The following is a 15,356-nucleotide window of genomic DNA, read 5'->3' as shown; positions in this document are numbered from 1 at the left end:
GTAATGCCAAGTACTACAACACTGTGCCATCCAACAAGGAAGAGGCGTAGACTGCTGACTGCTGAACTGGACTTTCTGGGCAACAATGGCGGGAACAACTTGGACTGAGGGGATATTAGATTTTTAGCTTTAGACAACCTTGACAATCAGGAAAAAGCTTCCAAAAGTACCAAGTCTTTGTAGATTGAAGAAGTAGAGGCAAGAATCACACTGAGATGCCCATCCATTACTGGAAGAGGAACTTGTTTCCTGGGAGCAAGTGAGTGGATCAGTAACAAGATGTGATTGGAACTAAAAGTGATCCTGTTTGGGGAAAAATAAATGTTGCATCATGAGCGAGTTTAAGAAAATGATTTGATCATTAATATTGCATCATCTTAGTCACTATTTCTTTCAGTGTCAGCTCCTTGTTAAAATAACTATTCTTCTGGAGGATATAATCTGCTGAAAGAGGTTCCAAAACCTCAGAACTAGTCTGAAGTTTTCAGAAATAAAGGGTGAGCATCCATGACATTACTCAAAGCAACCTGTTCAAATCATAGGCGCATTAAAGTAACTTAAACATTTCTTCTGAATGTTTTTTTCTGCTGCCATTTAGAAACGCATTTTCACGGTTCTATTTATTAACCGGCCAGGATTCTGCATTGGCTTCCTATCCACAAAGCTGCTATTAAAAGCCGTATTTCTAAGCCCACTTTCACTGTCTCATCTCATTGCAATTAATAGCACCTTTAAAATTTTGAATGGAAACAAATCAAAATTTGATTTTTTGAAAAGCCAATGTTTATTTCAGTATCCATATATTTATATTAAGCCCTCAAAGAAGCTTTGAGAAAATAAAACAAAATGCAAATGAATAGAGGAGACTGTGAAGATTCTTAATAAGTATCTATTTGGGAGTGACTAGAGCTATGCTAAACATCAGACATGCAAATTAAAGTTTCACAAGAATTTCTTATGGAAACATATCAGTTAATTTTCTGAATGACTTTGAGGAGGAACTTTGCATATTGGTACTGGTTTATTATTGCAACGTGTACCCAGATACAGTGAAAAACTTCTCTTGTATATATCTGTTGAGACAGATCAAATTACTACATAGTGCATTGAGCCAGAATAAAGTAAAAAAAAATAACTTTGCAGAATAAAGTGCAGAAGGTACTGAACAAGTGCAGTGCAGGTAAGCTATAAAGTGCAAGATCATAATGAGGTAGATCGTGAGGCCGGATGTCCATCTTATCGTACTGGAGGTCCATTCAAGAGGCTTTTGACAGTGGGATAGAAGCTAAGTGTTTTTAAGATTTGTATCTTCTGCCTGATGGGAGGAGGAGAAGAGAAAATGTCTGGGGTGGGTGGGGTCTGATTGTGCTGGTTGCTTTCCTAAGGCAGCGGGAAGTATAGAGGAAGTTCATAGAGGGAAGGCCAGTTTAATTGATGTGCACGTTAGACAGACAAGTGGGTAACAGTCATGAGAGGAAGGGCAGGAGTCAGATACTAGAGAGTACCCCTGTGTCTGTACCCCTTGACAATAAGTACTCCTGTTTGAGTACTGCTGGGGGCGGGGAACAGCCTACCAGGGGGAAGCGACAGTGGCCGTGCCTCTAGCACAGAGTCTGGCCCTGTGGCTCAGAACGGTAGGGAAAGGAAGAGGATGGCAGCAGTGACAGGGGACTCTATAGTTAGGGGGCCAGACAGGCGATTCTGTGGATGCAGGAAAGAAGCACGGATGGTAGTTTGCCTCCCAGGTGCCAGGGTCCGGGATGTTTCTGATCATGTCCATGATATCCTGAAGTGGGAAGGAGAACAGCCAGAGGTCATGGTACATATTGGTACCAATGACATAGGCAGGAAAAGGGAGGAGGTTCTGAAAGCAGACTACAGGGAGTTAGGAAGGAAGTTGAGAAGCAGGACCACAAAGGTAGCCATCTCAGGATTACTGCCTGTGTCACGTGACAGTGAGTATAGGAACAGAGTGAAGTGGAGGATAAATGCGTGGTTGAGGGATTGGAGCAGGGGGCAGGGATTCAGATTTCTGGATCATTGGGACCTCTTTTGGGGCAGGTGTGACCTGTACAAAAAGGATTGGTTGCACTTGAATCCCAGGGGGACCAATATCCTGGCGGGTAGGTTTGCTAAGGCTGCTGGGGAGGGTTTAAAATAGGATTGCTGGGGGGTGGGGGGTGGGGACTGAACTGAAGAGATGGAGGAAGAGGCAATTGGCTCACAAATAGAGAAAGCTTGGAGACAGTGTGAAAGGGAGGATAGGCAGATGATCGAGAGGGGACATGCTCAGACTGATTTGAGATGTGTCTATTTTAATACAAGGAGTATTAAGAACAAAGCGGATGAACTTAGAGCGTGGATCAGTACTTGGAGCAATGATGTTCCAGCCATTACAGAGACCTGGATGGCTCAGGAGCAGGAATGATTACTTAGAGTGCCAGGCTTTAGATGTTTCAGAAAGGACAGGGAGGGAGGTGGGGCGTGGCACTGCTGATCAGAGATAGTGTCACAGCTGCAGAAAAGGAGGAAGACTTGGAGGGATTGTCTACTGAATCTCTGTGGGTGGAAGTTAGAAACAGGAAGGGGTCAATAACTCTACTGGGTGTTTTTAACAAACCACCCAATAGTAATGGACATTGAGGAGCAGATAGGGAGACAGATTCTGGAAAGGTGTAATAATAACAGGGTTGTCATGGTGGGAGATTTTAATTTCCCAAATATTGATTGGCATCTCTCTAGAGCAAGAGGTTTCAATGGGGTGGAGTTTGATAGGTGTGTTCAGGAAGGTTTCTTGACACAATATATAGACAAGCCTACAAGAGGAGAGGCTGTTCTTGATCTGGTATTGGGAAATGAACCTGGTCAGGTGTCAGATCTCTCAGTGGGAGAGCATTTTGGAGATAGTGATCACAATTCTAACTCCTTTACCATAGGATTGGAGAGGGATAGGAACAGACAAGTTAGGAAAGCATTTAATTGGAGTAAGGGGAAATATGAGGCTATCAGGCAGGAACTTGGAAGCATAAATTGGGAAAAGATGTTCTCAGGGAAATGTATAGAAGAAATGTGGCAAATGTTCAGGGGATATCTGCGTGGAGTTCTGCATAGGTATGTTCCAATGAGACAGGGAAAGGATGGTAGGGTACAGGAACCAAGGTGTACAAAGGCTGTTGTAAATCTAGTCAAGAAGAAAAGAAGAGATTCTGAAAGGTTCAAAAAACTAGGTAATGATAGGAATCCAGAAGATTATAAGGCTAGCAGGAAGGAGCTTAAGAAAGAAATTATGAGAGCCAGAAGGGGCCATGAGAAGACCTTGCTAAACAGGTTTAAGGAAAACCCCAATGCATTCTACAAGTATGTGAAGAGCAAGAGGATAAGATGTGAGAGAATAGGGCCAATCAAGTGTGACAGTGGAAAAGTGTGTATGGAACCGGAGGAGATAGCAGAGGTGCTTAATGAGTATCTTGCTTCAGTATTCACTACGGAAAAGGACCTTGGCGACTGTAGGGATGACGTACAGCAGACTGAAAAGCTTGAGCATGTAGATATTAAGAAAGAGGATGTGCAGGAGCTTTTGGAAAGCATCAAGTTGAGTAAGTCACCGGGACCGGACGGGATGTACCCCAGGCTACCGTGGGAGTTGAGAGAGGAGATTGCTGAGCCTCTGGTGATGATCGTTGCATCATCAATGAGGACAGGAGAGGTTCTGGAGGATTGGAGGGTTGTGGATGTTGTTCCATTATTCAAGAAAGGGAGTAGAGATAGCCCAGGAAATTATAGGCCAGTGAGTCTTACTTCAGTGGTCAGTAAGTTAATGGAGAAGATCCCGAGAGGCAAGATTTATGAACATTTAGAAAAGCATAATATGATCAGGAATAGTCAGCATGGCTTTCTGAAAGGCAGGTCATACCTTATGTGCCTGATTGAATTTTTTGAGGGTGTGACTAAACACACTGATGAAGTTAGAGCAGTAGATGTAGTGTATATGGATTTCAGCAAGGCATCTGACAAGGTACCCTAAGCAAGGCTTATTGAAAAAGTAAGGAGGCATGGGATCCAAGGGGACATTGCTTTGTCGATCCAGAACTGGCTTGCCGACAGAAGGCAAGGAGTGGTTGTAGATGAGTCATATTCTGCATGGAGGTCAGTCATTAGTGGTGTGCCTCAGGGATCCATTCTGGGACTCCTTCTCTTCGTGATTTTTATAAATGGCCTGGATGAAGAAGTGGAGGGATAGGTTAGTAAATTTTCTGATGACACAAAGGTTGGAGGTGTTGTGGATAGTGTGGAGGGCTGTCAGAGGGTACAGTGGGACATCGATAGGATGCAAAACTGGGCTGAGAAGAGGCAGATGGAGTTCAACCCAGGTAAGTGTGAAGTGGTTCATTTTGGTAGGTCAAATATGACGGCAGAATATAGTATTAATGGTCCAAATTGTGTTACTGTTGTAACAGGGGTTCACATACATCAGACCACTGAAGGTTTAAAGATGAAACTTGCAGAAAATGCAACAAAGTAGGACATAAATTTAAAGCATGTTAGGGAGACAAAAATAAATGGACTGCACAGGGAAGATAAAAAGTCAAGTTGCAGTTTCAAAAAGAGTTAGCAAAAGGTTGGTCTCAATACCCCTCTAAACCTTTTTCACTATCCAATGCACATCCAATGTTGATATTATTCACATGATTCTAAAGAACTGAATATTACATTACAAATCTTTTCCTTCATATTGACATTGATGCATTGCAGTAATATTACACTGCATGTAATTTTGATCACTGTCCACCACAATTAACACCTTTTGTAACACACATCAAAGTTGCTGGTGAACACAGCAGACCAGGCAGCATCTCTAGGAAGAGGTACAGTCCACGTTTCGAGCTGAGACCCTTCGTCAGGGTTTAGAAGGGTCTCAGCCCGAAACGTCGACTGTATCTCTTCCTAGAGATGCTGCCTGGCCTGCTGCGTTCACCAGCAACTTTGATGTGTGTTGTTTGAATTTCCAGCATCTGCAGAATTCCTCGTGTAACAATTTTTGTTCTAATTTTGTCCTTTCCTTTGAAAATTATGTATAATAGACATGTTTTCCTTGTGAATGCTGTTTAACTGAATCAATAACTCGAGCATACACTGAGGGATGAGAGCGAGATTCGCGATTTCGTACTTTCTGAGTAGAGTGCTGACCCGTTGTTGCAGCTGCGCATGTGCACGGCAGCGCGTTTCCCGGACAGGTGAGGACAGCAATGGGGTTTGGGAGGCGATATTAAGAATCTGGGTTACAGTCCTGTCATTTAGGCAAGGAAAGTTGAGTTGGTAGTAAATGACCAATTACCTCTGATTCCAGCTCCTTCTCTGCAGCTTTCAGCAGGTAGACGACCCAGAGTGATTCTGAGACTACTGCATTACTGCTGGGATTGGCGCCCTCCACCTCTTCCTTGAGCTCAAATCAGCCCCACGTCCTGACTACCTGCTCACAAAGCCGATCTCCAAGGCATTCTCACCTTCCCCACCGTAACACCGTCAAGCAAGTCGTTGATAAAGATCATGGAGCTACAATTTTTCATCAGGGTTGGAGGCGAACGATTCTGCAGATGCTGAAAATTTTGTGTGTTTTACTGGATTAAGTAGGCGACCTAATCACAAGCAGAAAACTAGTTGCATCCTTAATAGTTACCCTCTGGATCTATGTGGAAACATTTTATGGTTCCCAGAACTTATCTCTCATTGTAATAAACTTTTGAAGCTTAGGATATAGTGGAAGTAAAACCAGGGCAGGCAAAAATCATAAGGCATAATACCAAGATACAGTGGAAACACTTTGTTTAGCATACTGTCCAGATAGACAACTCAAAACTTAAGTATATCGAGATGGTACAAAAGTAAAAGCAATAAAAGAATGCAGGATATAGTGTTCCTGTGGCAGAGGAAGTACAGTACAGGTTGACAAATATAGTACAGGGGCCATGACAATGTCGATTGAAAGGTCAAGAGTGGCATGGTAGTGTAGTGGTTAGCACAACGCTTTACAGTTCGGGTGACAGGGGTTCAACTCCTGTCACTGCCTGAAGGGAGTTTGTATGTTCTCCCCCTGACCGTGAGTTTCCTCCGGGTACTCCAGTTTCCTCCCATAGTCCAAAGACCTACTGGTCGATAGGTTAATTGTAAATTGTCCCATGATTAGTCATAGTCATACTTTATTGATCCCAGGGGAAATTGGTTTTTGTTACAGTTGCACCATAAATAATAGTAATAAAACCATAAATAGTTAACTAATAATATGTAAATTATGCCAGGAAATAAGTCCAGGACCAGCCTATTGGCTCAGGGTGTCTGAAACTCCAAGGGAGGAGTTGTAAAGTTTGATGGCCACAGGCAGGAATGGCTTCCTATGATGCTCTGTGTTGCATCTCGGTGGAATGAGTCTCTGACTGAATGTACTCCTGTGCCCAACCAGTACATTATGTAGTGGATGGGAGACATTGTCCAAGATGGCATGCAACTTGGACAGCATCCTCTTTTCAGACACCACCATTAGAGGGTCCAGTTCCATCCCCACAACATCACTGGCCTTACAAATGAGTTTGTTGATTCTGTTGGTGTCTGCTGCCCCAGCACACAACAGCAAACATGATAGCACTGGCCACCAGAGACTCGTAGAACATCCTCAGCATCGTCGGGCAGATGTTAAAGGACCTCAGTCTCCTCAGGAAATAGAGACGGCTCTGACCCTTCTTGTAGACAGCCTCAGTGTTCTTTGACCAGTCCAGTTTATTGTCAATTCGTATCCCCAGGTATTTGTAATCCTCCACTATGTCCACACTGACCCCCGAATGGAAACAGGGGTCGCCGGTGCCTTAGCTCTCCTCAGATCTACCACCAGCTCCTTAGTCTTTTTCACATTAAGCTGCAGATAATTCTGCTCACACCATGTGACAAAGTTTCCTACCATAGCCCTGTACTCAGCCTCATCTCCCTTGCTGATGCATCCAACTATGGCAGAGTCATCAGAAAACTTCTGAAGATGACGACATAAATTGGGGGATTGCTGGGTAGCCTGGCTTGAAGGGCCGGAAAGGCTTATTCTATCCAGTGTGTCAATAAATAAATAAGAGTTCATCTGTATCATTTGAAAGATCTGTTCTGCTGCCAGCAGAGATTTGGGGAAGATTGTCCTTCAATGTACACAGCACACAATGTTTTCGTCCCTCATCAATCAGTGTATAGATTTTGAAAGCATGTTAATTTTTTAAGACTTCCACTGATTTTGTTATTCTTTTTAGAATTATCTATCAGATTTCTAATGGAGGTGGCAATATATTCTTCAGTGGGATTGTTCAAGAACCTCGCCCGTGGTTTCCTGTATTCGCAGAGGTCGCATTTTCACCAATGCAGGTCAAAACGCCTACTGTTATCTCGCCTCTTTCAGCCTTTGAACCTGCAAGAGGACAGAATGGTTGGAGTTGGTCGGTCGGGTGAGCTCACTTGCAAGAGCCAGCGACTGATGCTTCAGGCGGGCCTCATCCAGCCAGCCAACCCGGGCTGCTTTCACTATCTGCCGTATACAGTCCGTGCCATGGAGAAACTTATCAGCCTGATCGATGAGGAAATGCAGTCCATTGGGGGCCAGAAAGTGAACATACCCAGCCTCACCTCTGCGAACCTGTGGAAGGCCAGTGGACGCTGGGACCTCCTGGGGAAGGAACTATTCAGACTAAAGGACAGGCACAACATGGACTATTGCTTAAGTCCGACACATGAGGAAGCTGTGACTGAGCTTGTGGCCACGCAGGGGAACCTCTCATACAAACAACTGCCACTGCTGCTATACCAAGTGACAAGGAAGTTCCGAGACGAGCCTAAGCCGCGTTTTGGTTTGCTCCGAGGAAGGGAGTTCTATATGAAAGACATGTACACGTTTGACGTCTCAGAGGGAGCGGCCAAGGAAACTTACGAACTTGTGTCTGGTGCTTATGGGTGCATATTTGATCGGTTGGGTTTGCAGTTCGTGAAGGTACAGGCAGACACTGGCAATATTGGTGGTAAGCTGTCACACGAGTTTCAGCTGCCAGCAGAGATTGGGGAAGATCGCCTTCTGATGTGCTCAGACTGCCATTTTGCGGCGAATGTGGAAACAATGAAGATGGTAGAATCAAAGTGCCCACAGTGCGATGGTAAACTGATAGAAAGCAGAGGCATTGAAGTGGGACACACCTTTTATCTTGGGACCAAGTATTCACAGGTGTTTGGTGCTTCATATTCTAACACTGAGAACAAGCCCATCCTGTCAGAGATGGGCTGCTTTGGTCTTGGGATCACACGCATACTGGCTGCAGCAATAGAGGTTTTGTCCACTGAAAATGACATTCGGTGGCCCGATCTCCTGGCCCCTTATCAGGTTTGTCTCATTTCCCCTAAGAAAGGCAGCAAGGAGGAGCTGAATTTGCACCAGTTAGAGTCGCTTTATGATAATCTGATGGACGTTGTCCCCCAACTTCGTGGAGAGGTACTGTTGGATGACCGCAGTCACTTGACCATTGGCAGGAGATTGAAAGATGCCAGCCGCCTGGGTTATCCATATGTTGTCATTGCAGGGAAGAGGATTTTGGAAGACCCTGCTGTTTTTGAGGTTAACTGCCAAAATAATGGAAGGACAGTGTTTCTCACACAAGAAGGTGTGTTGGATTTTCTGAAAAATGTGCAAGTGGCTTAATGTTTTAAATTAATCTTAAGTCAAATATACAGGTGAAAAGGTCCTGATTTTCTACACTGAATCCTTGTAACCCTGTCTTTTTGTAATATGCAGAAAACAATCATATAAAATACACCAATATATCAGGTAGAATTAGATGTAGATAGAGAATAAACAAAATGTTTTCATTTGATTACATCCCTCTCACTGAGAATCAATGTATTATGCTGGGAATTCCAGTACAGCTATTGAAACTTCTGGTTAAGATGGCAGTACCAAACGCATGCGGTGGCTCGCTGGTCGTTAAAAAGTTAAGAAATTAGACTAAAAACGTCTGCAGAATTGTTGCAGATGGAGTTCCAATGCCCGTACAACGGGCCTGGGTGTGAGGTTGGATCACTCTGGGCGCCGAGCTGACTTGAAGAGCGTGAGAGCGGCTTTGGGCTGGGCGGTGAAACCTGGGCAGCGTGTTTCAGGCCCTGAGTCCTTCACAGTAGCCGGGTCCTAGTGTGAGGTACAGACCGCTGTTTAGACAGTTTAAATACCGGCCCAGATCGGAGGTGAGATCCAATGTTTCTCTCTGTCTCTCTGTCCGCAATGTTCGCTACTCTCTTCAAGGCGCCAAAGCCTTTCGCTGTTCAGTTCTTTTAAACGCCAGCCCAGAAAGACTGAAAAGACGGAGTGTCGGGATCCAAGGCGAGAGCCGATTTTGCTCGTTCTCCAAGTTGATCACTCCTCTCTCCATGGCGTTGAGGCTATGAAGACTGCCCTGGCTGCTGTGCTCCATGCCTGCTAATAAGATGAACTAATAAATGAGGCTTTGGGCTTACTTCAGGGTTCGGATCTGACGGTTCAGAATGTTGTAGTTCGCTTCAATTGTTTGCATGGTTTTGTTGTTTTTTCTTTTTCTTGCGCATCAGGTGCTGGTCTTTTATTTTTTATTCTTTTTGTGGCTACCTGTGAGCAAACAAATCTCAAGGTTGTATAATTTATAATAAATGTACTTTGAATCTATTGAAAATGATAATATAGAATCTTGGACAATGTGCTGAAAAATCAACCAAAACTTTATATGCGTCAATCCAGTAAAACAACGTATTCAATTGCATAGACTTCGTATGCCTGCACTAGCGACGAGGGAACTAGAGTCAGCAGACAATATGTGGCTAATGCAGCTGCTTTCTTCATGATGCAGCGCATGCGACTTTACAAAACGCAGTTTTACGCAAACAGCACTGAGCGCTGGCCGGGAGGTCTGCTCCATTGTGGTCGGGTCTTGCAAACCGTGAAAGATTCTGAGGCATTACTTCTCTCAGTTTTGGTGCTTTATCCGAGGCAAATATAAATGTTTGATCATCTGTTGCGATCAATCACAATCTCACAACCATCATAAATTACCAGAGAGCTGATGACAAATGCAGGGAGTTTGCAGGAATGGTTTGGTGACGGGAATTTTCAGCTGTCATGGCATTGCAACAGAAAGAGCAACATGTTTTAATTAGTCATAGTCACAGAGTCAGCACTGAAACAGCCCTTCAGCATAGCTAGCCCATGTCAATGTAGATGCACATCTGCTCCATGTCAATCAAGATGTGCATCTAAGCTAGTTCCATTTGCCCAAGTTTGACCCATATCCCTCTGAACATTTCTTATCCATGCACCTGTTCAAGTGCCTTTTCAATGTTGTAAATGTACTGTACCTTCGACAACCACTTCCTTTCTTGCTCATTTCATATGCAGACTACTCTCTGGGTGAAAAAGTTGCCCCTTGGGTTCCTATTAAATCTGTGTCTTCTCACCCTCTTCTACGTCCTCCTGTCTTGTTTCCCGAACCCAGGGGAAAAACTGCACACTCAGGTGATCTATGCTCATGATTTTACACATCACTACAAGATCAGTACTCATTCTATGCTCCAAGGAATAAAATCATAGCCTTCAACCTCTATAGCTCAGTCCTTTGAGTGCTGGCAACATCCACATAAATCTTTCCTGCTTAATTGTATCTTTCCTATAGGAAAATGAGCAGAACTGAAAACAATATTCCAAATGTGGCTTCAGCAGCTTCTTGTACAACTGTGACATAACATTGAAAATACATTTATTATCGAAGTATGTATACAGAGTACAACTCTGAGATTTGTCCTCCCACAGAAAGCCACAAAACAAAGAAACACCATGGAACCTGTACAAGAAAACATCAGACACCCAACGCGTGAAAAAAATTGCACAAACGGCAAAAAGCAGGCGAACAACACATAGAATTATCAAACCTTAAACCAGGAGTTCAGTAGATGTCCTGGCTAATGAAGGCCAGCATGCCAAAAGCTTTCTTTGCCCTTCCATTAACTGTGAAAGTCCTACCCTGATTGTCTTGCCAAAATGCAACACCTTACGCTTTCCTGAATTAAAGTCCATTTGCCTTAGCCCACTTGCCCAGCAGATCATGATCCCTCTGTAATGGATATATAGTTGTTATTTGTCATCTGTATCAGTGGTGTGAATGAGAATGTACAAGGCATGTTCATAGCTAACATGAAAATAAGTGATGTCATAGACAATGGAGATGCTCCATCACAGTGGAGGTCTGTATGTGAAACTGCTGGAAATGGGGAGGTCCAGAATGAATATTTCTTCTCTGTTTTCTCCATGGAGAAAGACATGAAGACAGTAAAACTCATGAGAGTTGAGGGGGATGATCCACATTACAGTAGAGGTGCTGGATGAATTTAAATGTAGTGTACGAGGGTAGGTAAATCACCAGGGCCTGACGCATCCCTTCTAAAGTAAAAGCACAACATTAACCACTCTCAATTCCTCTGGCATCTCACGTGAAGATAATGAGGAAGCAAATATCTCAGCTGTGGCTCCGGTGATAGCTTATCTAGCCTCCCATAGTGTTCTTGCATATATCTGATCAGGCCCTGGAGATACAAGGTGTATCCTTAGATGTTAAGCTCCCAACTATGATCTTTCAGCCACGACTCAATGATATCCACATCATACCTGCCAATCTCTAACTGCACTATGAGATCACCTACCCTATTCTGTACACTGACTGCATTCAGATATGACACCTTCAGTCTTGTATTCATCACCCTCTTTGATTTTGCTCCCACATTACACTTCAGCTCATCCCACTGACTGCAATTTTGCTCTACCACCTACTTGTCCATCCTCTCAGTCTCACTACACATTGCATTGACTTGTATACCAATTGCCCCATCCTCAGCCCTGTCCCTCAGTTTCCCATCCCTCTGCCAAATTAGTTTAAACCTTTCCCAACAGCTCTAGCAAATATGCCCGGAAGGATATTCGTCCCCCTTGGGTTCAGATGTAATCCGTTCTTTTTGTACAAGCCAGAAGAGATCCCAATGATCCAGAAAATTGAAACACTGCCCCCTGCACCAATTCCTCAGACATGCATTCATCTGCCAAATCATTCTTTTCTCACCATCACTGGTGCATGGCACAGGCGGCAATCCAGAGATTACTACCCTGGAGGTCCTGCTTTTCAGCTTTCTCCCTATCTCCCTATATTCTCTCTTTAGGACCTCCTCCCTTTTGCTACCTATGTCCTTGGTAACAATATGTACCATGACTTCTGGCTGCTCACTCTGCCCTTTTACAGTGCTGTAGACCCAGTATGAGACATCCCTGATCCCGACAGCTGGGAGGCAATACACCATCCATGTGCTTCTTTCGGAGCTTGTCTGTTCCTCTAACGATGGAATCCATTACCATTACTGCACTCCTCTTCACCCTTTCCTTTTGAGCCACAGAGCCAAGCTCAGTGCCAGAGATCTGGCCACTGGGGCTTCCCCCTGGCAGCTCTTCCCCTCCAACAGTATCCAAAGTGGTGTCCTTATTATTAAGGGGAATGACCACAGGAGCACTCTGCACTGGCTACCTGTTCCCTTTCCCTCTCCTGATAGTCACCCGGGTACCTGTCTCCTGCGACTTAGGGGTGACTATCTTCCGGTAGCTTCTATCTATTCCCTCCTCATTCTCCCATATCAGGTAAAGGTCACCCAGGTATAGTTGCAGTTCCTTAACACAATCTGCAAGGAGCTACTGCTCGGTGCACTTCATACAGATGTAGTTATCAGGAAGACTGGAGGTCTCCCAGAGTTTCCACGTCTCGCATGAACATACCACTAACCTATTATTACAAACTAGTTATGCATTAATAGACAAAGACAGAAAGAAAATGTAATAGAAACTTGCTTGGAGCCTCTTCCTGTTGAGCCAATGCCTAACCACTCCCAACAATGGCCGGTCCACTTACGCCTCACTTCTTTATGCTGGCCTTTGCTGAATACCTAAAAATTGTTATGATTGCAGACCGCCAAACATCTCGAATAGCTCCAAGCTCTTTTTAAACCTCGCACTGCCTCAGCCAAACAAGACGTTGCTCACGATTGTTGTAGCCCACCAAAACCCTTGCAAATTTCTATAGATTTATGGTGAAGAACATTCTGACTGGTTGCATCACTGCCTGATATAGTCATAGTCATACTTTATTGATCCCGGGGGAAATTAGTTTTCGTTACAGTTGCACCATAAATAATTAAATAGTAATAAAACCATAAATAGTTAAATAGTAATAGTAAATTATGCCAAGAAGTAAGTCCAGGACCAGCCTATTGGCTCAGGGTGTCTGACCCTCCAAGGGAGGAGTTGTAAAGTTTGATGGCCACAGGCAGGAATGACTTCCTATGACGCTCTGTGTTGCATCTCGGTGGAATGAGTCTCTGGCTAAATGTACTCCTGTGCTCAACCAGTACATTATGTAGTGGATGGGAGACATTGTCCAAGATGGCATGCAACTTGGACAGCGTCCTCTTTTCAGACACCACCGTCAGAGAGTCCAGTTCCATCCCCACATCACTGGCCTTACGAATGAGTTTGTTGATTCTGTTGGTGTCTGCTACCCTCAGCCTGCTGCCCCAGCACACAACAGCAAACATGATCGCACTGGACGCAACAGACTCGTAGAACATCCTCAGCATCATCCGGCAGATGTTAAAGGACCTCAGTCTCCACAGGAAATAGAGACGGCTCTGACCCTTCTTGTAGACAGTCTCAGTGTTCTTTGACCAGTCCAGTTTATTGTCAATTCGTATCCCCAGGTATTTGTAATCCTCCACCATGTTCACACTGACCCCCTGGATGGAAACAGGGGTCACCGGTACCTTAGCTCTCCTCAGGTCTACACCAGCTCCTTAGTCTTTTTCACATTAAGCTGCAGATAATTCTGCTCACACCATGTGACAAAGTTTCCTACTGTAGCCCTGTACTCAGCCTCATCTCCCTTGCTGATACATCCAACTATGGCAGAATCATCAGAAAACTTCTGAAGATGATAAGACTTTGTGCAGTAGTTGAAGTCCGAGGTGTAAATGGTGAAGAGAAAGGGAGACAAGACAGTCCCCTGTGGAGCCCCAGTGCTGCTGATCGCTCTGTCGGACACACAATGTTGCAAGCACACGTACTGTGGTCTGCCAGTCAGGTAATCAAGAATCCATGACACCAGGGGAGCATCCACCTGCATCGCTGTCAGCTTCTCCCCCAGCAGAGCAGGGCGGATGGTGTTGAACGCACTGGTGAAGTCAAAAAACATGACCTTCACAGTGCTCGCTGGGCGTAGACACGGTTCAGCAGGTAGACGATGGCATCCTCAATTCCTAGTCGGGGCTGATAGGCGAACTGGAGGGGATCTAAGTGCGGCCTGACCATAGGCCGGAGCAGCTCCAGAACAAGTCTCTCCAGGGTCTTCATGATGTGGGAGGTGAATGCCACTGGTATGTAGTCATTGGGGCCGCTGGGGCGTGGCATCTTCGGCACAGGGACGAGGCAGGACATCTTCCACAGCACAGGAACCCTCTGGAGCCTCAGGCTCAGGTTGAAGACATGGCGAAGTACTCCACATAGCTGAGAGGCACAGGCTTTGAGCACCCTGGTACTGACACCATCCGGGCCTGCAGCTCTGCTTGGGTTGAGATGTTTCAGCTGTCTTCTCACCTGTTCAGCTGTGAAGCCCACCGTGGTGATTTTGTGTGGGGAAGGGGTATAGTCATGAGAGCAGGGTGGGGGACTGTGAGGAGGGGTAGGAGGGGAGAGTGGAATATGTGTTGGTTGGGGGCTGACAACAGATGGCTCATGTGGGGGATGGGCAGGGGTCACAATGTCAAATCTGTTAAAGAACAGGTTAAGTTCGTTGGCCCTGTCCACACTGCCTTCATCTCCCCTGTAGCTAGTTTGCCGGAACCCAGTGATGGTGTTCATCCCACTCCAGACCTCTCTCATGTTGTTCTGCTGGAGCTTTCACTCAAGCTTCCTCCTGTACCTGTCTTTAGCCTCCCTGATCCTGGCTTTCAGGTCCCTCCGTATTGCCCTCAGCTCCTCCCTATTTCCATCTCTAAACGCCCTCCTTTTAGCGTTCAGGATGTCCTTAATGTCCTTTGTTACCAATGGCTTGTTATTTGAATAACAAAGGACAGTTCTTGTCAGAACATTACAGTCCACACAGAAGTTGATGTAATCAGTGATGCACTCTGTGAGCCCATCAATATCCTCTCCATGTGGCTCACAGAGTGCCTGCCAATCTGTCACCTCAAAACAACCCTGGAGCGCCTCATAAGCCTCCTCCGACCATTTCCTCACT

The 15,356-nt window shown here is 45.0% G+C and overlaps 1 protein-coding gene across 1 annotated transcript; it reads left to right on the top strand.

Moving 5' to 3' along the window:
* Positions 1-5,140: 5,140 nt before the first annotated feature.
* On the top strand, positions 5,141-9,671 carry pars2 (prolyl-tRNA synthetase 2, mitochondrial). Its single transcript, XM_072274632.1, has 2 exons — positions 5,141-5,234; positions 7,284-9,671. The coding sequence occupies exons 1-2, from the start codon at positions 5,141-5,143 to the stop codon at positions 8,711-8,713; spliced, it is 1,524 nt and encodes a 507-aa protein (XP_072130733.1). The 3' UTR covers positions 8,714-9,671.
* The last annotated feature ends 5,685 nt before the right edge of the window (positions 9,672-15,356 follow it).

This window comes from Mobula birostris, chromosome 12, assembly GCF_030028105.1.
Source record: "Mobula birostris isolate sMobBir1 chromosome 12, sMobBir1.hap1, whole genome shotgun sequence".
NCBI lineage: Eukaryota > Metazoa > Chordata > Chondrichthyes > Myliobatiformes > Myliobatidae > Mobula > Mobula birostris.
Note: the sequence above shows the minus strand (reverse complement) of the source record. Positions and strands in the feature narration are given on the sequence as shown.

What these genes read in the sequence shown, in the direction of transcription:
- pars2 (XM_072274632.1), top strand. Translation starts at nt 5,141, where the DNA reads ATGAGAGCGAGATTCGCGATTTCGTACTTTCTGAGTAGAGTGCTGACC. An exon ending in GCAGCGCGTTTCCCGGACAG is followed by an intron (nt 5,235 to 7,283) that starts GTGAGGACAGCA and finishes TATTCTTTTTAG; the next exon opens with AATTATCTATCAGATTTCTA.